At 42.4% G+C, this 24,462-nt stretch overlaps 1 protein-coding gene across 1 annotated transcript in view; it reads right to left on the minus strand.

The window, feature by feature from the left end:
• TRABD2B (TraB domain containing 2B) overlaps nt 1-24,462 on the minus strand; it is a 252,380-nt gene extending 227,918 nt beyond the window's left edge. Inside the window, exons 1-2 of the mRNA XM_081193184.1 lie at nt 23,715-24,462; nt 20,755-21,315 (exon numbers count right to left, since the gene is read on the minus strand). Coding sequence (XP_081049310.1) covers nt 20,755-21,315; nt 23,715-23,837 — 684 coding nt within the window. The 5' untranslated portion in view covers nt 23,838-24,462. The remainder of the gene's footprint in view (nt 1-20,754; nt 21,316-23,714) is intronic.

Raw genomic sequence — 24,462 nt, forward strand, 5'->3', positions numbered from 1 at the left:
TTGTTTTTTGAACAACTGAGGTCCAAAGCATCTTGCAAAAAAAAGTCTAATTAAGGATATTAAACACAAGAGGTTGTTACAAAAATGATTGTGACATTAAAAAGGAATACTGAATTTCACTGCAACTAAAAATGGGAAACAAATTGAAAAAGACAGAATTAAGTTTCAGGTCTCATGGGGTGCAATTTCACACTTACTTCCATTTAGTGTGTTATTTAACCCCATGTCATAATTATTATCTCATAATTTAATAGAAATATAATAACAAAGAACTATAATATTGTTTCATATCATGGTTACGCAGTATTAATTTCACTGGCTTCACTGGGTAGCCATCCTTCAGATGCACTTCTTTTCTGTAATTGACATGATTTTCTATCCATCTGCATCTAAATAATGTTAAAGTTTCCTGCTGCACCAAATTTCTAAGGAATTTTCTAGATGATCACTAGCAGGAATCCTTTGGACCTAGGTGAAAAACCACCACAACCAGCTGTGAAATAGTTCAATTCCTAAATGGATACTGACCCTTATACCACTTCATTATTTGAAAAATATGCTGGCAGGATGCTGCTTCTAATTTTTTTAAAGAACAACAACAACAAGGCACAGGGGAGCCTTGAACAAATAGAAGAACTTTATTAGATACAACCCAGAGGATGTTAATGGAGAATAACCTAGATTAGCATCAAATACACACAAGTATAAAGCTACTCCAGTGCCTTTAGACTGAGCGCTGATTACTCCTAAGTAATTGCTTGCCTGACAAAGTACAGTATAGCATTCTCTTGTTTACAGCAACCTATTTATGGTCCAAACGTGTGTGTCTGCAAGCATGGCTCTAGCCGCGAACCTGCAGATGATCAAGCTTAACTTGCTGCATCAAGGAAATCACAGAAAGCAAAGCTGCTTTGAAAAAAAGGACCCTATTGTTTATAGAAACATGAAAAGTCTATGCAACACAATATATGGATTTTAAGGAAAACAGACCTTTCATTCTTTCAGCACAATCCCGACAAGCCCAACAGCAGGCTTGAGATTTCACAAAGCCAGCTAGAAAAGCACCAGGCTGTCAAAGCAATTTTCCAATGGGGACGGTGAAATTAACACAGTGGCTTTTTTGAAACCTCTAATGCTCGGAGAACCTTGGGGATATAACATGCCCTTTCCAATGTCAGCACCACATGGAGGGCACTCGAGACAGCGCTGATGAAGTTGGAAAACCTACTGAAAAAAGACCTACAAGCCTGTTACACAACAAGGAACTGCCTGTCATAGACACGTCTAGAAATGTCATAAAAGTTTGGTCCTGGTTGTACCTACTGCATACTAGTTGGCTGGCTGTTTCTAGCGTAGATCATAGTCATGTTTCTTATGAACCGTACCTTCAGAATTAAAAGGTATATATGACCTCACCTATCATTCAAAGTTCTAGAAAAGTATTATTAGTGGATTCTGCTGAAGATAGAAACTAGGTCCCTAAACACTTGTTCACACAAAGCCCTGCCTATTATACCGTCAGCTATATCCAGTTATACCCAGTTAAGATGTGTGCTGATTTCAGAAAACTACCTCACTCTATAATCTTGAGGGGGACTGGCCAATTGTCACATAGTTACTTCTTCTGGAAAGGTCAATTGCATGCCTAGACGGTTCATTCTAGGTTAGTTCTGAGCTGGCAAAACCCTTTGTGGTTTCTCCTCTATAGAAAGTGGCAACGAGAGCAGAGTGTGATTCACCACTTTCCAAGTGCCTTCTCATTCAGTTCTATTCAGTTATAGGGCTTATTCAAGAGACTGTGTTCATCAGAAGCCACATCTATTTCACCAAGACACACCAGACAGTATCATACAGTCCCCTACTCAAAATTGTCCCATAGTGCTCCCACCACCACCAATACATATTTTGAGAAGCTAGTGTAGGATAAAGTTACTTTTCATACCTGTATTGTAGGGATCGGAGATGCAGAAATAGCACATCTAACTCCCTGAATTAGATCCACATGGCCATCTCTTACATTTTCACTGCCAGTACATAAATCACAGAGCACAAGTATCAATTACTGATATTACACTGCCTAATTCTTCTTAAAATTCTCTCTGAAATCTTGCCCGTAGTTTGGAAAGGACTGGGTCTCCCCAATTTTCAGATGAACAAGTTTCTACTAGCACAAGAGTGAATAAAATATGAGAGTTAGCCAAAGGCAATACAATATGAGTAACATCTGGAACTAGAAAACAAAAATCTCAGATATTTTCAGGGGAAATAATCTTAAAACAGAAGGCTTTTTGACCACCAGATCAATGTTAATGTGGAATGCTTGAGGCAATACTAGATAAAGTAGTTATGCGAACAGATATCCGTATCTCCATAAAAAACCACTAACACCTACAAGCTCCCATTTCTTTCAAACACCATAAAAGGCCCAAAGTTCCCCATAAAGAATCACTTCAGATAAATCGGAAGGTTAATACCTCTCTTTGTTTCCCCCCATTTCAAGTTGTTTTCTGCTTGATTGCCTTCTCTCTTTTAAAAGGCTACTATTTGCAACCTATGAATTTGCTCTCAGGTAGAAATTTCAAGCCAAGAAACTAATACAAACATTTACATTTTGCAAATGAATCTAAAGATTTCAGCCTGGAGCTAATATTTAATCTCAGATTTACCCTGTTATAAATAATAAATAAAAATCATTCTTTTTACCATCTCGTTATCTTACAGTGTTTTGCCACTAGTGTAAATCTGTTTAATACAATGTAATACATTTTCTTTTAAATGAGTACATTTTATTTAAGTTTTGCAAAAACTTTAAGTTAGTAATAAAAACATAGGCTGTTCAGAGTGTTTAAATCATTCATCTACTAATTGTTAATCCAAGAAGGAGAAAAGAAATAGATAGTGCTTTTATCAGTAATTGTACATTTCTATTTTAGCATTCAGTAATAGCCAGTCGTTCTGACAGAGTCCTATACTAGTCAGAACACTGGAAGATAAGTAAGGTGATAATAAAGTGATGATTATATTCATAAGCGAAAGTGCTCATAAGCACATGATATATTATCAGTCAATCATAAGTGATGTATTTCCTAATAAACATTTCCAAAAGTCCGTTTCAGGGCACATGGTTCGCGTTACAAACCACCGTACTAATTCTTAACATTGGTATGTTATATACCTTTGGGAACAAGAGGCAAATGAGCATGTTAGGTTTGGTAGATTCATCTACCTGACATGAACAGCAGTATACCTCTCTACTCCAACTTGAACACCTTATTAGGTTGACACCTTTCTTAAGATATGTTGCAAAGTGTCCATTCACATCAGAACCACAGTACCACGTCCACACATTTCACTCTTAGATCTGTATCATCCAAACAGTTAGCCTAATGACATCTTCACATTACAGTGGTACCTCAGGTTAAGTACTTAATTTGTTCCGGAGGTCCGTTCTTAACCTGAAACGGTTCTTAACTTGAAACACCACTTTAGCTAATGGGGCCTCCCACTGCTGCCACGCCGCTGGAGCACGATTTCTGTTCTCTACCTGAAGCAAAGTTATTAACCCGAGGTACTATTTCTGGGTTAGCGGAGTCTGTAACCTGAAGCGTCTGTAACCTGAAGTGTATGCAACCTGAGGTACCACTGTATCTGGTCCATAGGAGACATGGTACAATCTTCCACGGAAAGAGAGCTGGTATCTTTGGGCACCAGTCAATTAGCATTCCAAGCCTTCTGAGCATGCTCTTAGGATGGATAAGTTCACTACTGGGAGTCTATCTCTCAGGATCTCAACATATTTGTGGCCAGAAGAGTCTGGGATCCAGAAAGCCACTCTTTTAGCGTCACTTGATAATTTCCCTAAGAAATCAGTTATCAGGATACGTTTCACTTTCACAGTTGGCCAAAGAGAGGGAGGAATGGGCAGGCCACAAGAAACAGGTGTTTTTGAAGTTTTTGAAGGTACTTTTGAAGTTACCTAGCACTGGTTTATTGTGTAGATAATACTTTTTATTTGTATTAAATGAAACAAAATAGTCCACTACACAGAAGTCCGGCACAAGATGTCAGCTGTGGGGCTCTTTGCACAGCTCAGCCTTCCAGAAGTGAGTTATTAATTAATAAAGAAAATGTGTGTATCTGAAATCTGTGGCTTTGTGGTCTGCTTTTATTAATGCAAGATCCTTCCCCATATGGTTTCCTTCCCAGCTTCATTTAAAAAGAAAAACCTTGAAGCCTAGTCAGCACTGATGAGACACTCTTGGACAATACAAAGTACCCCCCCCCAATGGCTGCAATTAAAGTCACTCATCATTTTTTACCATTAAGCCTGCTGCTCCCCAGTGGAACCACTAAGTTGTTTTTGTTTCCTGCTTGGCAGGGGGTTGGACTCGATGGCCCTTGTGGTCTATTCCAACTCTATGATTCTATGATTCTATGATTCTATCCTGTAAATTCTGCAAGCACCCAGTCCACCAACACCAACACCACCCCCAGAAAAAAAGTTTTAGGCTGCAATCATCAAGCACAATAAAATCCATGTATTCTGCTTATTTGTTGGGCCACAAAACATTTTAGTCCTCTGAGTGCTATTTTTCTAGAAAAAGAGGTGCTGGAACTCACGTGTAACTCACCTCCCTCATTCTCTCAGAATGGCGCCCACTTGAGAGGTGCCGGAGCTGAGTTCCGGAGAGTTCCGGCTGAAAAAAAGCCCTGGTCTCCAAGCCTTAGCAGGACTTGTCATAACATTCTATGAGTTAAGGATTACTATAGGGTTAAAATGGCTTTGGAATGTGCATCATTCCAGAATTAACACAGGCATGATAATATGAAGAGTCTCAGCACCTATCACCCAAAATAGGATATTTATAGCCTTTCCCCGGCATGCCTATGCACAGGCAACTGCAATGTTGCACTAGTCAATAAGGCAATGTAGTGTATGGCCAATTCCACTCTCTCCAGTTTCCTGCTCTCTTCCCTCCACTGAGCCCAAAATCAGACCAGGAAGCTGATGTGGCATAATCATGCTGCAGAAATGGAACTTATGCAAAGGATACAAGGCAAGAGCCAAAGGTGTGATTAAATAAATCAAAGCAGAATCTATACCTCTGTTACAAGTGCTGACTGAGTAACCTACATGTGAATACAGCTCCAACAAGTGAGCTACATGGAAACTCAGGTGAGCCAGAAGTCACCGTGGCAACTTGAACACAGTGCTATCATGCTGTTGCCCAATTAGATCCTCTGGGCATCATAACCCTTAAGGAAGGGTTAATCCCTGTCCCTTCACAAACTTCATTAGCATTTCTAAGGAGATGAAACAGGCATGTAAAACAATGGTAAGGCTGGATATGCTAGGCCATAAATGTTACTAACACAAATATTTCAATCTGTTTACAAAGTGGACTATTAAGTCCTTTTAGAAATCCACAGCCACAGCTATGCTCAGCTTCTGCCAAGCAATTCCAGCATAAACAAATGAAAGGCAGCTAACACACTTGTTTTGACATTTACAAAGCCAAGGGTATTAGGGAGGCGGCAATTGCAAATAGATGCTCCACAGCAGCATGTAGCAAGTGGAGGGTGGGAAACCGTGTGGCAGTGAAAAATGCAAATTGGGGGTATTCTGCAGTTAGAGCCAATATCAGCTGGATTACAGTAATTCATTTTGCTCAGACGTTACAGCCACATGAGGGCATGTTACAGAGAACTGGACAGGCACCATAGGAGAAAGCTTGCTCTTTTCCCTGAAATCCATAAGATGCTAAAGATTTAGGGCTGGACAGGATATATAAAATATACAGTCAATTTTATTCAACCCACACAGATCCTGGACAGGTCCTGCGAGTGTGATCCCACATTTTCCACACCACACATTGAGCATAATGACTTTGACTGCATGAGCAGAACCAGCAAGAGGCACAAATATGCAAATATGTGGACTTCTGGGGTGGTCTAGGTCAGACATGTGGACCCTGTAGCCCTCCAGATGATACTGAACCACAGCTCCTATCATCCCCAGCCAGCATGGACAATGGTCAGGGGTGACATCTGGAGAGTTCCAGCTTGCCCTAAGTTGCCCCTTCAAAATTTGCAAGAGGTGCAAACTATTTGCAAAGCCTGGATGAAGAGTTAGCATGAAATTCCTGGGGGTGGATTTGAAAAATATCCAGTTTTCATCTCCCTGTAGTCTTTTTTTTATGGATTCAGTGGCCATAACTCTCTCCAGACCCTGAACCTTCAACCCTACCTCGCCCCATCAAATTAAGGTACACAAGCAAGCAAACAAAGTAGTACATCTATTTTTCAGAGGGGCTTTATGTTATGATGTAAATAGAGCATTTGAAAAAGAAGCATGTGCTGCACCCTTACAAAGATGTAAAGTGGTGGGAAGGGCAGTTGAAATTATTAAGTTTCTCAAAGCAGTGTTTCAGCTGCACATATATTAGTCTCTGGTCTCTCCGGACACCCTGCTAAACTGCTTCACTAAGAACGCAATGAATGCCTTTGAAAGTGAGACTTGAGTTATATCCCATGCAATATGTCCCCTTTCACAGCCAAGTCACTTGATTTAATAAAGAAAAACCTTATTTTGGACTCGCACTATTAGCTGGGGGGAAAGAAGGAAAAGTCAACACGGTCAGTCAGCACCACCGCAAAAACTGAAATGCTAAACCCACAAATCCAAGTGTGCCCCCTTCTCTTGGACCCTTGACCCTTTCAATCCTTTTTTCAGACAAGAAGTAGCTGGAAGTTGCTCTCCATCCCCATAGCCTGCTTAATTATACACCCCCTCCCCTCAACTACTACTTAAGGAACTATGCAGGCTTCTCTATTTCACTTTACATTTAAAAGACTTCAGCAGAATCATTTATGGGCTTGTATAGATTTCTAGAGGGCTTGTCCATACTTCCGCTTGTCCTGTGCCTAGAAAACATGGGTCCAAGTGGTTTTCCCTTTGCCCTCCTCTTTCCCCCAGGAAAACCCACTCTTTAGTGCTAAATGAGAGAAAATCTCAATCCAGAGAAAACACAAATTGCTGTTTGCTCCAATTGAGTTCTAAAGATCAGTTAACCCTGGGGCACAGCTGCAGGATGAGAGGAAGTGTGGATAAGCCTATATTGTTATCCTGAGAAAACAACCTGTATCTAGCACCAGAGATGCCAAACATTACAAGTCCAGATGGCTTCTTGTTGAGCAGAAGATAAGTGGGTTTTTAAAAATAAGCCCTACATTTGTACCTGCATCAAAGTAAGCAAGAGGGGTTTCACTTCCTAAGGAATTGATGCTACTGAAGAAGAATATCATGGGAACTCACATTTCCCTGTGTCAGCAGAATGTCACTGCTCCAAATGCATAATGTGGTATGAAGCAGACAGTGTTTTGGAAAACGTCTGACACATAATGCATCGCTGGAATGTTTTCCACCTACTATGTCCTCTAGATGAAAGGTCATCTTACCTTTTCTTTCTGTTTTCTCTATGCTTAGTTCTAGCACTTAGGTGAGTCGAGGAAGGTAAGGTATTAGCATCATCAACCATGAGGCCACAGAGCCAGACTCCTGTTTTAGCTGCATTGCTGCCACTTACCCTGACTTCACATCCTCCTGATATTGGTGGTTCAGGTGTAACAGTGGGAGCAAAAAGTCAATTCAAATGAAAATTGGGAGGCTGGGGGCTAGACTGAGAATGCAAGAAGTCAGGCAGGCAAGCAAGCAGACAAACCGACAGACAGACATGTTCACAGACTGGGACACAAGGATGAACCAATAGCAAGGGTAAAATGAGAAAGTGGTCGGCTAGGCCCTGACCCAGGCAAACACCCTAGCATGACCTACAACTATGTATATCAGGACTAAACCAGTGAGAATGAATGAGATGTCAGAAGTGGGGGAACGAGGAAGGAAGAGGACTGTGGCAAAGGACTTGCTTGGCATGCAGAAGCTACCAGGTTCAGACCTTGGTACCTCTTGGCAGGGCTGAAATAAATAATATTTCCCCTTCTCCGCCCTCTCCAGGAATCTCCTGGTTTGAATCTTGGCTGATTTTGATAGGTGAACATGCAGTTGTCTCTACCTGCCATACAGTTTGGTAGGGGGTCAAAGTGGAGGCAGGAGCCACATTGGATATTTGTGGCTTCTAAGGATCTAATGAGCCAGGAGCAGAGAAATGTGCCACATACTAGGTCAGACTATTTGTTCATCTAGCCCAGTGTGTCTCTTTAGATTGGGAGCCGCCAATCTACCTGGTCTCAGACAGCGGTTTTACACAACACCTGCTCAACTCATCCTGTTTACTTGGAAATGTCAGGGATTGAAACAGGGACCTGCAAAGCAATGAGCTATAGCCTCTCCCTAGTAACAAAATTAGCTGGTGCAGAAACTGCATAGGCCCTGAAGAATTCAGTTTTAATTATTTTATCAAAGCTATTCTTTGAAGTATAAATAACTCCCAGGATAAAGAACAAGCTGGTGGCCTCACTTAGGTCTAAAGGCAGTTCTATGTTTTGTAGGTCGTGATTCTGTGTTGTGTTTTTTTAAATGTATTTTTAAAAATCCTAATTACATTTTAAAAGTTACATTCATGGAATGAAATCTTTACCTTTTATAAACTAGTGTAGATTGATTAAATTCAGATTCCCTTTGGCTTCACCATGTTACCAATCTGTCTGATGGATGCTTACTTAGGTGGAATAAAACCCACTGTTTTGCTTCATCTTTTTTAAAAATTGTAGATTAGATGCAGGATAGGCCTACAAAGGCTTCCAGTAACAGCAAATTTGCAGTTTTCTCCATTCTCGCTTTTCCCCATTCCCTTTGCTGACTTTGCATCCTCTGCATAGTGAGACCATTATATGCGCCTAATGTAAAATAAATATTCCGTCGCTATTCTCATGTTACCACCTATAAAGGCAAATGTCTGTGAAAAAAATCAAAGGCAAATAAAATGTGCTTGGTTGCAGAAAACAAACCAAGAACTATCAATGTCCTTTGGGGTTGCTCAAGCAGCAGTATGCATAATACTTAGGTTTCTTCAAGAATAATATCCCCCTTCTGCTTCTTCTCCCCCCCTCCATTTTTCTTCTATCTTGGCTTCCTAACTCAGTCTGTATTCAGCACTTGCCTAATACCATGCTTTGTGGATGTGTTATTAGCACAGTTATAGGCATAGCCCACTCTAAACCCAGGAGTGAGATCCCAAACTTTTATGCCTACAAAAGTAGCAAAATTCCCTTTTGTTCGAAAGTTGTTCAGACTGTCTTTATGAAGCTGGAAGAGAAATACAATGGGGGGGGGGGACAAGCTCTGGCAGCCATACATTCAGCAAGTACCACAATAGTCACCCAGCAATTAAGTACCGTTTTTCCAAATGATGTTTAGACTTCATGGCTTTAAAAAGACTTTGGTTTATTTGATGGCTTCTAAAACCTAAATCGCAGGATGCGCTCCTCCAGAAGCAAAAGGAGCTCTACGAATCCCTACCAGTGATGCACCATGAAATTTAGCATATAACGCCATCTATTTTCATTTTGATGATATATGGGTATCAAACTGAGACTTCCTAACAAAGATGATGGTACAACAGATGCTTTTCCTGTTGCTGGTGTTATATAAACTAGATCACAAACAGAAAACTTCTGCTGCACACAAGGAGTGTTTGTGCACATTTCATTGTGAAATGAAACGCAGAACAAGCTGCATTTCCACATCTGTCTTCTTACAAGGGTGCCTGCATGTATGCATAGATGTCACATTCTCTCTCAACATATCAGCACATGATGTGTTGTTAGGATGATTAAAATATATTTAAAACCGGGCCACTTGGAGGGTATGGAGGGTATAATTTGTTTTTATTTTATTTTTTAATTATGCTCCTGATCTTGCATGCAGTGTATTAGTTAGGACTATATTGGTGAAAAAATAACTAGGAGCACCAATCCAAAGTCTTTATTATAGTAGCCCAGCCCATCCCCAAAATAATGACATTTAAAAAGAGTATCTCAAAATTTAGTCCAAGTTTTATCATTTTCTCAATTGCTGACTTCTGCACCACTGTAAAACTAAATGCATTCGCTTTTATTGGTCCTGAGCCTTTTAAGGCAGCAATGGAGTACTGGAAGAATGCGGCTCACAAGGACAGCCGAATCCTGGATCCTGCACATCACCCGGTCTCGACAGCGGCGTAGCGTGAGTTGTCAGCACCCGGGGCAACGCAAGTAATTTGCGCCCCCTAACCCGGGGCAAGGCAAGTAATTTGCGCCCCCCCAACCCCTAACCTGCGAGTTGCCGCTGGCGCTGCCGCGCAAACAACGCTGCTTGCCCGGAGGAGGATGGAGGCAGAAGCAGCCGCCGCCTGTGGCTGGGCCGAGGGGATGGCGGCGGCGGCAGGGTGCAGAGGCTGCCCGTGCCCGGTCAGGCGTCGGTGGCGGCGTCGGCGCTGCTGCAGCGGCTGCTCCTCCTGCGAGCAGTGAGCGGAGCGCAGCCACAGCGACGGCGGGGGGGCGCGTGCACTAGGGCGCAAGGCTGGCGGTGGCGGCGGGGAGCCCAGCGGAGGAAGGAACTTGTCCCTTCCCTCTGGACTCGCGCCCCCCCAGATGTTGCGCCCGGTGCGGTCGGCACCCCTGGCACCCCCCACGCTACGCCACTGGGTCTCGACTCGATGGCCCTTGTGGTCTCTTCCAACTCTATGATAAATTTCCAAATCTTTTTAAAAATCAGATTGCCTACCATTTGCATCTTAAAGAAGTTACTCTTTCGAAGGTTGCTTTGTAGCCAGAAGCTTTGTAGGTGGAGGTTAATGAATACTGTAAAATTATTGTAATTTTATTTGCAAGTTACATTTTCAGGTTTTCTGGGACTCATGCATTCCTTACATCAGGGAATCTACATATAATGTGGTCATAAATCTGCCCAGGTGGAGATAACTTTAGCATAGCAGGTAAAGCAGGTAGGATCTTAGGAAATGATGCCTTCTGCAAAACATGTTTCTGAGATGGAGAGCATCTCTAGGTAGCAAAACAATGTATACTGGCATGTGTGTATGAATACGGTAGGTTTTGCATCCAGTGCACATATTGTGAAGCCAGCTTTCTAATACACAAGGAGACATTTGTTCTTCACTACACATTTATGGCACTATGATCCCACTTTGAAAATGTTCTAATTACCAGCACTATTCAATGTTTGTCATTAATGCCTCCAACTCAAAAGCAGACGTAAAAAAGCAGAAATTCTACTTTGCTATTGTTCACATGCACACAAAATACCACCAATGCTATTCCTTTAGATCTGTCGTCATTTCCAGTGAGCCTAACAGATACCAATCACTTGTAGGATCTTAGCAGATGAATCACTTCTCATATGTAACTATATACGGTCTAAGGATGCCACCCCCACCCCTTCTTGGAATATCTTGGTCTAGGGAACAAGCAAAGCTTTATTTTACACTAAACTTATGCCAGGGTTTCTAGGATAGGATTTGCAATTTCCACACATAGGGATAAGGATATAAAGAGGTAAACAAGGGCTGATAAGCAGCTTTTCTGTTTGTAACATTTATTCTAGTTGTCCTTTCTTGTTGACCTTAAAAGGAAGGATTTTGCCAAAGCTCTAACATTCTGTCCAAGGATCAAATCCTTTCTATCTTAGGGGCTTATGGAGACTCCATTACCTTGTTATCTGAGAACCTCACAATCTGCAATGCATTTATAGCCACAACCTCCTTGTGAGGCCAAGAAGGGTAGTTTACTGTCATCATCCTACAGACAAGAGACCAGGGGACTTGGGCTGCCATCCTATGCATGCTCAGCTGGGAGTAACACCCACTGAACCCAATGAGATTTATCTGCAAGTAATGCACAGGATTGCAAGCAAATGGCAATGAATGAATCCTATCTATGAATAGGAGTCATAACATGTCCATCCACTGATGTGACATGTAATGCTTGACCTAGATATGGAAATATCTCTGATGCCTTGGCTAAAACATGGTTTGCAGTCTTGATTTTCCATGAACAAGAAAATATTTTCCAAACACTTAACCCCTACCAGATTTTCACCCAAATAAATCCATGCATGTGATAAGAAGTAAAAGTGGGACAGGAAACATTCTCCCTGGACATGTCTGTAGTACTTGCTAGGAAACTTTTGCAAAGCACAGGAAAAGGTCTAACGTGGCAGGCAGCTCTTTTGCGAAAGTCTCAGTTTTGCCAATGTGAAATATTCTCTCTGTGTTATCTTCCTAAACCTGCACTGGAGAAGAAAAAAAGAACCAGACTATGGAGGGAAGGGAAGGGAGTATCCTGCAAGAGGGCATAGCTAGATGGAATCTTGAACAGAAGCACTCCACACAGCAACCTTTTGTTTCAAGTCTCACATCAGACCTTGTTTCCATGCTTACTCAGTATCATGCATATGACAGCCCCATCTGCACTACACATTTAAAGCACTATGATCCCACTTTAAACACTCATGGCTTCCCCCAAAGAATCCTGGGATCTGCAGTTTGATAAATGTGCTGAGTGTTGTTTGGAGATTCCTATTCCCCTCAGTGTGGTTTAACGAGTCAATTTCTCTCCTCAGGGGAATTCTGGGAATTGTAGGTCTCTCATGGAAATAGGGGTCTCCTAACCAGTGCTTTTCTTATAGAGTACTGTCATAAGAAAAAATGCTCCTTTTTCCTTATGGGGTACCCAAGAGCCCATATAGAGTCCTTATGTAGGTTTTGAAAATAACAGAGGCCAACCAGAGAATATTGAAAAGCAAAGTGGCTAGTAAGCCTGATCTTTATTAAACTGTTGCAACAGGGTACTCACCCCTCCACCCCCACCCCCGCACGCAGGAGGGAGGAGGAACCCAGAACATTGGTGTGCAAGCTCATATATAGACTTAAATTGCCACCCTGTAGCTCAAAGCCACCCCCCAATACATCATACATCCATCACTGAAGGGGCGGTCTACAGCAAAAAACCTGTCTGCCAGGATACCCAATAATGGTCACTGATTGCTTTTACCTGGGCATCCTGACCATTCTTTTGTGATGGTAATTACTCAGTTCCTGAATCCAGGTCACAGGCTCACCCTATTCATGCACAGATATACCCTTAAGACAGGATTTGTGAGCAAAGAGACAATGGGGAGGTTTTCCCATTTCCTTCCTCCTTGCAGAGAAACATTTGAGGTCAATTTGGGAGAGTCAAAATGGTTTCAGGACTGTTTTCCTGTACCGTTTCAGACATGTATGTGCTTGCCTGGTACATTTATGAATATTTATTTTACATCTTAGACCTTCTAATTCTCATAACAGTACCCTTGAGTACCCCCAAAAAAGCACTGCTCCGAACAACACTCAGGACCCTTCACAAACTACAGTTCCCAGGACTCTTTGGGGGAAGCCACAACTGTTTAAAGTAGCATGATATAGCTTTGAACATATAGTGCAGATAGTACCCAAGTTCTAGTGCACCAAATGTTTTGCATTCTCAGGCTTAGCTTCACTCAACAGATACTTTTCATTGGCGAAGAATCTGGCTGTCTTTTCTCTGCTTGTTAAACTCTTTTGAAAGGGAAAAGGGAAAGAAAGGAAAGGAAGCCAAAGGGCACATCAAAATATGGTCCTGTGTGTATATTAATGTTTCCTGCTGCTCTGCTATGCGGAGACCAGCTTAGAGAGTGCAGATATCTGTCAGGGACCAAATATGATGGGCCACCCATCAGCCTTTCATTAAATAGCACTTGTAGCCTCTGTAATTCTATCAATAGAGTAATCAGAGCTGCCATGTCTCAGGATTTGATAGAACAGCGGGAGCTGGGAAATGAAGACTGACATTGTTAACAAAGCCACTTCTGCCACTTAATGCCGAGGGAAGCAAGCAAAAAAGTTTATTTGTCTATCCACAAAAAGAAGAGAGGAAAAAGGCAGGAGTGGCTAAGTATGAAGTCTGGGGTGACAAGCTTTGGAAACTTTCTTTTTCTTCTTCTGAGGTTGCCCTTGATCTAATCAATTCCACTTTGATATTTTGTCTGTTTTTTGCATTTATTCCACCATGGGTTGACATCATGCAATCTAGATAACTGAATTCATGAGCAAAAATAAAAGAGGGAAGGTGAAACCAGGCAGGGCAGATATTTCCCATCGAAGGAGAAAGAACCTAATTCCCTATGGAGAGGGATTTCAATGAAGAGATTTAAAAAATCAAGATGCTAATGTCAAGTCCTCAGCAAGGCAACTTTTTGAAAAAATGTAGCAAGAGGCTAAAAGGCTTAGCTTCCAACTGCAGGCGGATTAAGGATGCATACAAAGGGCCAGTGATAGGAGATGAAAGAAAGGCAACATGAAAAATCAGAAAGAAAGAAATGAGGATGAAGATGGAGAGGTTGGAGACTTAAACCAAGTTTCTGGGTTCTCTGTGCTGGTGACTGGCCTGAAGTTTTGAGGCTGGGAGAGATAGCCATGTTTTTCCATGCCGAAGCTAATGTTAAAGAAAGAGAGAAAACCAGTGGCACACTATTACCTCACACAAGTGTGGGGCCAGTGAGAACCAGCATGGTGCGGTGGTTAGAGTATAGGACTAGGACCTGGGAGACCAGAGTTCAAATCCCCATTCAGCTATGAAGCTCATGTGGTGACCAGTTAAACACCCACAGTCCAGTTAAACACCCACAGTCTAACCTGCTTTGCAAGGTTTTTGTGGGGATAAAATGAAAAGGGAAATTATGTAAGCCACCTTAAGCTCCTTAGAGGAAAGGTTAGATGCAAATGTAATTAATAAATAATGCCAATACCAATACTAATACTAATAATACTAAAGTCCTGTTAGGCTACAGCAGCATCAACATGTCCTTTGTTGGCACCTAAGGGTAGCTCATTCCCCAGAAAGTTTTCTTTCTGGTCTAGAACAGATATGATTTGGTACATATAATCAGATTCCCCCCCCCCCCAGTGGTGCTGGGGAGAGGTATCCTTAGTTCTTTATATTGTCCTGCTTTTTAGACCCTGCTCCTTTCTCCCCAAGAAGCTGTTATTAGATCCCTAGCAGGGCTAATTGCACGTTTGGGAGGCAGGGTAGATTTGGGGGAAACAGTGCAAGGCTAAAGGGTTAAACAGCACTCCCAGGTCACCACTGCTTTGAATCTTTGAAAATGGAGCCTCCTCTGACTGCCCAGAGCTGCTTCATGATAGGCAATGTAGGAATCTGTTTTGTTTTGGCCCTCTGTGTTTAATGTATGGAAGAGAGACAAACAGCCTTGTTCATTCATGAAACACATAAGCCACGTTTTGCCGAAGATCACAAGGCAGGTTACACCAACAGAATATGTGCACACTTACTCTAAATCAACTATTCAAGTCAATCTCATGAGCCTTTGCATTCAAACACGTTCTGGGGATCCACTGAATCCCACCTAATTTAGCATACAATTGAATACGTTAGTAGTGCATTTTCAGGAAATAGAAGATAAATTGGGTTGGATCCAAACTTAATCATACCTAGATCAGATTGATGGTAACTTTATCACTAACTTAATTCCATTGAGTTCAACGAATCTTCAGAGTCTGATAATTCAAAAGAGTAATAATAATGATACTGATATGTTCATACTCTTGATGCCAAGCAAAACCTACTTGCTGGAAAAGAGATTGGGATCTGCTGTAGATCTCTGAGTGATTTGCAGCAGCAGCATCAAAATGACTTCTTTCACCTAAATTGGGTTGCTGAAATAAAGAGAGGCTGGGGTAACCAGGAACGGGCAGAAGGCTGGAGCTCACACAAAACCCTGCCCCATGCTATACCAAGCTGCAGGCAGTGGAACGAATTGGGCCCAGATTGAGCCTGATGTCATCAAGCCATGGCAGAGGGGCCAGCTCAGAATCCAGCCTCTCCCTCTCCCTTGTCCCTGGAATGCCCAGACAGAAATCCTGCCAGTGGTATTCTGTTTGCCTGCACTTTCAGCAGGTGGACAGAGGCCAGAGGAGCTGTTTTGAGATGAGCAGAAAGAGATCTCCACCCCATTCAACCATCCCAACATGGCAGATCAGGAGTTTGGCTGCAGCCTTAGAGACAAACCACTTCATTTTGGCATAAACAGTTGGCATAGGAAACAGTCCGCAATGGGCTTGTGGTGTTCTGGGAAAAGACATATCTTCAGTTTGAATAAGTGTATTTAATAGCTTTGAGAAGTAAGTTATAAAAGGTACTGATTTAATACCTTTTTGTACTATATCCCAAGCAGATCTTGTAAACCCCCCCCCAAGTCAAATGTGCAATTTGTGGCCCAGTGAGCCAAATGCAGGCCACCAGTTGTGTAAGGCAGCCTGTCGAGCTCAGCAAATTCTCTTTTTGCCACACGCTTGGGATTGCACAAATGCACTTCAGGCATCCAGCAGGCTCATGACTGTTGAATAGATTTTTGACTTGATGAGTCACAAACTGCAAATACCCCCCTCTACAGCATCCTATTATTATTATTATTATTATTAGTAGTAGTAGTAGTAGTAGTAGTAGTAGTAGTATTGGTATTATTATTATTATCATCATCATTACTTATTACTTATACCCCACCCATCTGGCCAGGCCTCCCCAGCCACTCTGGGCAGCTTCCAACAGGATATTAAAAACACAATAAAAGATCCAACATTAAAAACTTCCCTAAACTGGGCTGCCTTCAGATGTCTTCTAAAAGTCTGGTAGTTGTTTTTCTCTTTGACATCTGGTGGGGGGGTGTTCCACAGGGCGGGCACCACTGCCAAGAAAGCCCTCTGCCTGGTTCCCTGTAACCTTACTTCTCGCAGTAAGCACTATTCTAAGCCACTATTGAAATTGGAATGAACCAGGAGCTGGGCAAGAGCACACAAGCATGGAAACTGGGTTGGGATACACAAATTTGCATAATTAAATGTGATACAATAAAAGTCTTCAGGGATACAAATGCCACTAAAATCTCCATCGTATTTTAAGTAGTGGTGGATGCTCCAAAGATGGGATCTTCTTCCCTATCCTTAAAGCATCTTCACTTTGTTTCAGAAACCAACAGAAGCCAACTTCAACTAAGCAGACACAATGCATCCATCCTATTTAAATTTCCAGTAGCATGAAACTTGAGAAAAGGGTAAAAAAGAAAGAAAGAAGCTAACCACTTCGAGAAGGGGAGGGACTGGCTGGAAGAGAAGCAAACCACTTATTTTCCCTCAGTAAGTGTTTGAAAATTGGATAGATTGAAAACAAATGCTTAAGGATGTTTCAGTACAGCATGCTTTCTAGGACTCTGTTTCCAAATTTTTCAGATTATATATTACAATTAAAGTAATGCTGAAAGCAGGTTAAAACAAACTCAACTGATGCCCATAACAGATTCAGGGCTATAAACGATCACAGATGTTCACATCGGCCTAGACATACCACTGGAATACAAACTCTGGTCATTTTCTAATTTCCATCATTAATACCACTAATTATATGTTTCTCAGGAGAAGATCCAAGATTTAGAATTAAGAGAGGAAATCTAGTTCATCATAATCCACTCCTTTCAATTAAGGCCATAATACACCACGCAGTGGGATTGCTAGACAGAATGATAACATTACAAATTGCTCCCTTTGAGCAATCTGCCAGGTGCCAAGTGCAGCCAGTTCTTAGACAGCACCAAAAAGGACAGAAGAGGATCAGCAAGCCTAGTTGTGCTTTCTTTCCTCCCATGTTACTTTGGAATACGTTGCTTTCCCAATCAGGGGGAATTTTAAAAGGGACTTTTCAAATTTGAGGTCACACAGTACTCTGTTGACCGCTTCCACTTATTCCACAAGGACCTGCACCAACAAAATGAAAGCATGTTCTACAGGCCAGTGGCTGCCCTGGGGGCGTGGTGATGTCTAATGTAACACTTCAGCAGCAAATACTTCACATTTGAGAAAGAGATTTTAAAACTCTTCCTGAATGGCAGAGATTATTCAGCTTTCCTTACTAAGCAGCATGTTCTGAACAAGCAACTTTTGTTCAGAAGCCAAAACCCTTCTTGAATATATGAGTATCTCTCTGCCTCCGCCTCTGCCTCCTCCATCATCATCATCTCCATTATGCTAAAAAGATGACTAAAACAGTAGCAGAGTGATTGCTGGTAGAATTAAAATCAGGGACCAAAAAATAAATCAATATTATTAGGTCCCACTCCAAGACGTTCTTCTTTTAATGAAAATAATAACTCCCATCTACAAAAATGTATAATATAATTCACATTTGAAAACTGTCCAACTATCCATTTTTATCAGAGTACTATTTAACCTAATAGAGCCTCAGTGTCCTCAGAGGTACCTTATGTTTCTGGTTCATTATTCTGAACTTTGTTTCAAATAGAGTGTACTTGATGTAGAAAACTTGACAGCTCTTTGGAGAAAGCTGGGTCAAAAGTACCTTGTTTAATTTTCAAATGAATAAAATTGAAAAGATTTACATCTAGTTCACTTTAAAAATAAATAGGATCAAAAACATTGATGAGTTTGTTCATTGTGACTGAGTACCGGTAATTGGGTTTGTCTATTTTTAAAGTGGGTTTAGATTTGACCTGAATTGACACTAATGCTTGTTAAAGGATGCTCAGTTTTACAGTATTTTGCAACTGCTTAATATCCCTAAAACATAACGTGTATCATGATTAGTCTGCTAATTAATAGAAAATATTAAATAAGAAATTGAATCGAATGGCAATCTCATTTTAAACATCCACACTAACTTGTGTGCTGGCAACCCTGGAATAAGATAATAGTTCATGGATCTAGTCAATCCCATTATTACACCAGTCTTAAGGATATATTTGCCAACAGAGTAAAATATTGGATTGGATGGCTAAAATGTTTAATTAGTTGACAGCCATAGAAATAAGAGAAATTCCCCAAAGGGAGGAGAAACAGCACTTCTGCTCTTTTTGTTCTGCCTTGAAATAAGTATCTTACTTGAAAAGGAACTTCTGGAGAGTTATGTAATGAATGTCATACAGTTGTAAAAATTGCCAAGAAAAGTCCCTGATGCTTTTCTCTCCAGAGTTGTGTACATTTCTGCTGGGGTCATAGAAGGACTGATGTTATTTGTCCAGCAAGCCCAACATCACCAACAGGATACACTGCACTAGTAAATCATGTGTCAGCTAGCATGTTTTTCCCATTTTATTCCAACCCAGCCTTCTATTTTTGGCACACCTATCAACTAATTATATATTTTCACAGGTGATATTTTGGAGATTGTTAATGGAAAACAGCCACTCTGTCCAAAATAGTGCAGAGAATTTTTTTCTTCAGAAAAACATCTGAAACCCATTATCAAGAAAGATACATAGATTATGAAAGCAAAGAGTGTCCAGTGCTGAGGGTATTGTTGTAAATAGAGGACATCTCTGATTTAAAATGTGATAAAAAAAACCAGACACAAGCCAGGTAACCAAGACTTTTGGATTTAACATGAACAATTGCAGAAAAAAATGCTAAATTTAGAATAGATGCTGGTGAATCCCTTAAACCTAAATAATATATAGCGTGGACTTATATTGAGATCTGTCAACAAAGACAAGATCTACCCTCAGAAATGGAGAGACAAAAGTTTTTCAGAAGAGAGTTTTTAAATAAACACATTGTCTTTCACAACAAATTTAAAGTTAACTCTCCTCATAACAACATAAGCCACTTCTTTACTCTCTATATACAAACAGCTATAAAAACAGTAAACACATGCAGGAACTTTCCTTCCTTCTTTCCCTTAGCTCTTTAAAACAGGAAGTGACGAGATTCCTAGAAAATGCTGCAGGATCAACAAACTGCTATGCTTTATGTGTAACAGGTTGGGAAGCAATTCACTTCCTGATCTAAGTAAGTCAGGTGAAATATATAAAGGAAAGAGTACACAAAATGGTGCGCATATTGGAGAAGGTATCTAATTTATTTATTTATTTATTTTTATTTTTTAAAATTGCAATGTTTCCTTCAAGGTGGAATTCAAGCCAGCAGACATGCACTCCTCCCTAGGCAAACCTTAGGTAGCCTCCCATTTAGATACTGACCAGAGCTCAACCTGGTCAGCACTGTGAAAGCATCATGTGCTCTCATACTATGTCTGTTATCCACAGTATGCATTCAACATGTAGAGAGACATGGTTTCATGTATATTTTTCTATGGGTATCACGTAATTATAAAAGCAAGACACAGCCATCCTTGTTACAAAAAGTCTAACACCATCAGACATTTGCTTGTGTTGAATATACCCAATGGCTTATCTTCTGCCTTTAGGACCCGATCATGTTTTAAAGCCTGGTATCATGATCAATGTGTGTGTGATGGAGAGAAACTGAGGCACCACTGTGTTGGCAATGTCTCCTCCATCATTGCTCTGCATTATGTTTCTCAAGCATATGCAACAGCTGGGCCTGTGTATGCACACATATTATGTTCCCCCTGAAAGAACAGCACCCTAAGCTTTCAAACGAATTTTGCCACTCGATCAGAAAAAAACACACACACCACATTTCCTTGCCCACAAACACCTAGGTTCATACGCAATGTGTATCTGAGAACAAGACACAACCAGTAGGAAAGAATGAACATCCCATGTTCTCATAGAATAATCTCGTTAATGAGCAGAAACTAAATATGAGACATACTAGTCTCTATTTCATATCTGTCTCAAGGTTCTGCCTGGCCCAACCTAACACAAGTCATTTTTCTAAGGAAGAAGGTTATCTTGACTTCTAGAAAGTGTGTGTACGGCCTGCATCTCCTTACCTGGGAGAAGTTCAGCCCATTCAGTGGATGGCATTGCTCTTCCACCCTCTCCACAGCTCCTGTCCTTTTCTTCATCCTCTCCGCCTCCTGAGCCAGGTAGAGGTCCAATACGGGCACTCCACGGGAACGGATATCTGTCTCCGTGAGGGAGTTGACCATCAGCATCACCCAGACGGGCCTTTTGCGCTCCCAGTTCCCAGCAATAGCATTGAAGAGGTAATCGGCATAAAGACCTTTCCCCCGTTGGTCTGGCGTCATCCAGTGAGGGAGCATCAATTTGACGTACTCAAGGTGGCGCTTGAGGCGGTGGTAAAGATCCCGGGGGAGCACGTCTTGCAAATTCTCCCCGTGGGGTAGCAGCTGACAGCTGGCCAGGCCCGAAATGGTGTAGGGGTCAGTGAGGTCCAGCTCAAAGTACACACTGGAACTGGCTTGGAAAGCAGACTTGGAGTTCTCAGGGACAAAGTCCCACACGCGTGTGTAAGGCACATGGATTGTTCCAAATAGATAGGCCGGAGGGTCCCTCCGGATAGTCCAGAGGAAAGAGTTCAAGTCTCTTTGCTAGGGAAAAGGGAATGAAAAAGAAGGCAAGAGTCAGTTTGGTGTAAAGCAGGGGTCAGCAAACCTTTTCAGCAGGGGGCCGGTCCACTATCCCTCAGACCTTGTGGGGGGCCAGACTATATATATTTTTGGAGGGGGGAATGAATGAATTCCTATGCCCCACAAATAACCCAGAGATGCATTTTAAATAAAAGGACACATTTTATTCATGTCAAAACACCCTGATTCCCAGACCATCCACAAACTGGACTGAGAAGGCGATTGGGCCGGATCTGGCCCCTGGGCCTTAGTTTGCCTACCCATGGTATAAAGCGCTGAGAAAAGTATATTCAGGACCAGTTAAGGGGGGGGGGTGCAAACAGGAACTGTCCATCAGCGTTGTGGTTGAAATCATTTCCTATGGCATAACTTTGCAAAATGTTTTGAGGGCTGCCATTGTACACAATATCCTAGCCCTAACCATGCTGGCATGAAAGCAAGTTATCTATTGGAATCAGTATAAGACTGGTAGGACTGAAGCGGCAATGTGCAACGTGTAGGCCTGTGGATATGGTATGTGTATGGAAAGTCAAGCATGACTGCAAATCAGAGTTCATCGACGCTGCGGTTATTCTACTGAAACCAGTAAAACTATCCCAGCATGACCTTCCCTGGGTTAAGTGGATCCTGGATTGCATCCATAATCTCACATAGTCTGCAATTAAACATGTGAGCAGACAAGTAGAAAAACCATGCATTCAGGAAAGAAAGATAAAATATAGGATGAAGGCTCAAAGTTGTCTGATTAGTTATGCCTTATCAACCAGTTAACGTTCCTTTGTGATTAAAGGAGTGGTAAAACTGAGTAGATCATTATACCAATAAAACTGGAGTCTTTTATTTACAATTAAGTGGTATTCAAATTCAATTAAGTGATATAAATAAAACTAAGCATTTTTTAAAAAAAAACACACACACCAAAAACCTTATGATTTAACTTTATGAAGTGGGGATTATTGTATAAAGTCACAGAAATATCTTATTCATGTGAGAATGAATGCAAGCATTACATCGTGTGTTGTGTGTGTGTGTGTGTGTGTGTGTGTGTGAGAGAGAGAGAGAGAGAGAGAGAGAGAGAGAGAGTTTTTGAAAAGATATATACCCATACACACCCATAAACACTCATACTTCAAACTGGATCAAAGAATCTTTACACATTTAACTATCTAGGCAGAAATCCAACCCAGGCTAAGAGCTTCTGGTCATTTATTCCTTCATTTGATATTTACAGAAACCCACTGTGCTATACAATGTAAAGTTTCAGCTTGGAGCAAATTTGTTTGTAGACAAATATGGATCACTCTGCAGGGGAATTCTCTTATACAGTCCCCCATTGACTGCCCTTTTGAATTGTTCCTATGAACCATAACTTACAAGCAGCATTTTTTTAAAAAAAACAAAACAAAACAAAAACCTCATTACATTGTCTATGAAAGTTGAATACAACCCATAGCCCTAGCCTATTCAGTGCAGAAAATTGAAGATTTCAACATAACTAACAGGGTCTTGCAGGAAATCAATATCTCTCCGGAGATCTAAAGGATCTGTGAGACTGTCGAAATATGAAATTGTGGCCATGGGGAAGTTGACAAGCTTGCCACACACGGGAGGAGAGAAAGGGTTACCTGGCAAATCTCAACTAATTTGCCAATGTTTCTTGAACTCTGGAAATAGGGCTCCAGTCCTTTATCTGGCATTAACTATGTTGCAAGTTATGTGAGAAATCTAGATTGTTTTGCGGGCACCTCCATAGAGGAGGAGCAGAAGGACGAGAGAGATTTCTTGCTAAGTGGTACCCAAGGACGGGAAGGCAAAGTGCCCTAACCGGTAGTAGTCCCAACTACTCCTGTTTCACGCCAGCAGTGTGCTAGGGGCTGTGCAACCCGCAGAAGGAAAGAAGGGCATCGCTTCCTTTCCCCAAACCTGCTCGCTCGATCCCACCCCACTTCCTCAGGTGTCGGGGGGCACAACCTCTGCCTCCCGGGGGGGGGGGCGGACGATCGGCGCTCCCTAGTAGGAGCCATATCCATTCTATCTCGCTCCCTCTCCACTTGCAGAGGGGTTCCTCGCTAGGACACCCAGGAGCAGCCAGGAAAGGCAGGAACTGACCCGCGTAATTGGCCCGCGCCTTAGTGTAGTGCGGATGTTGCGGAAGGGCGGTTATCTTCAGCAACCTTAGAAAGGGGCACCGGCACTATGGGTTGTCTCTGGGGATCATCGCAGTAGAAGGAGAGTCCCAAAGCTGACGGTGGCATGTGGCGCTGCCTCTGCGCCTGATTCCCCCCCCCCTTAAGCACCGGCAATCACTGACCCCCCACCCCGACCCCCGGGCCTCCTCCTTCCCTTCTCCTCCAGCTCACCGATCGGGGCAGCTCGCAGCGCCCTGGGTCCATCTGCTGGCGCCTCCTGGGCTCCGGGCGCGCCGACGCCGGCAGCACCCCCCCGACGACAGCCAAGCACATCAGCGCCAGGTGGGGCTGCATCCTGCTCCTCCCGGGGGACCCGCCTTGCCGGCTGCCTTCAGAGGGAACTCTCCGCCCGGTCTCGCCTCGGGTGCTTCGGTCCCGGCCACGGTCCCGTCCGCATCTGACAAGTGCAAAAATAAAATAATAATAATAATAATAATATTGAAGGGAAGAGGGAGCAGCTGAAGAAGGCTTGCAAAAAAGAGAATGGGGACTTAAATGGCCCCACAAGGGCGATCCTGAGGGTCCCGGCGTTGATCCTGAGCCTCTGTCATGCTTGGGGGGCAATGGGACTCTTCGGCGCGGTAAACTTTCTGCGCTGCCCAGGAGTTGCCTGGGTCTCTACCCGCCCCCCCTCTCCGCCTTCAGAAGGAAGGAGGTGGGAGAGTCAAGGTTTGTCTGCGAGGGGGGGGGGGCGGAGGTGGTGCCGATCCCGGGTTTGAGATGGCGAGAGACGGAGGGAATGCTATTTGAACAGGCACAGGAAGGCGGGCACTGCTGTGGATGTCATCATGTCAGTTTTCAAACACGGCGAGGAAAAGTCAGGAGGCCAAAAAGAAGGGAGAAAAAGAGAAAAAGAAACAACTTCGCAGCAACTTCCAAACTTTCCCAAACTTTTCTTTCCCATCCCGCCTGCGACTTC

The sequence above is a fragment of the Podarcis bocagei genome, assembly GCF_964188305.1.
Source record: "Podarcis bocagei genome assembly, chromosome: 5".
Taxonomy (NCBI): domain Eukaryota; kingdom Metazoa; phylum Chordata; class Lepidosauria; order Squamata; family Lacertidae; genus Podarcis; species Podarcis bocagei.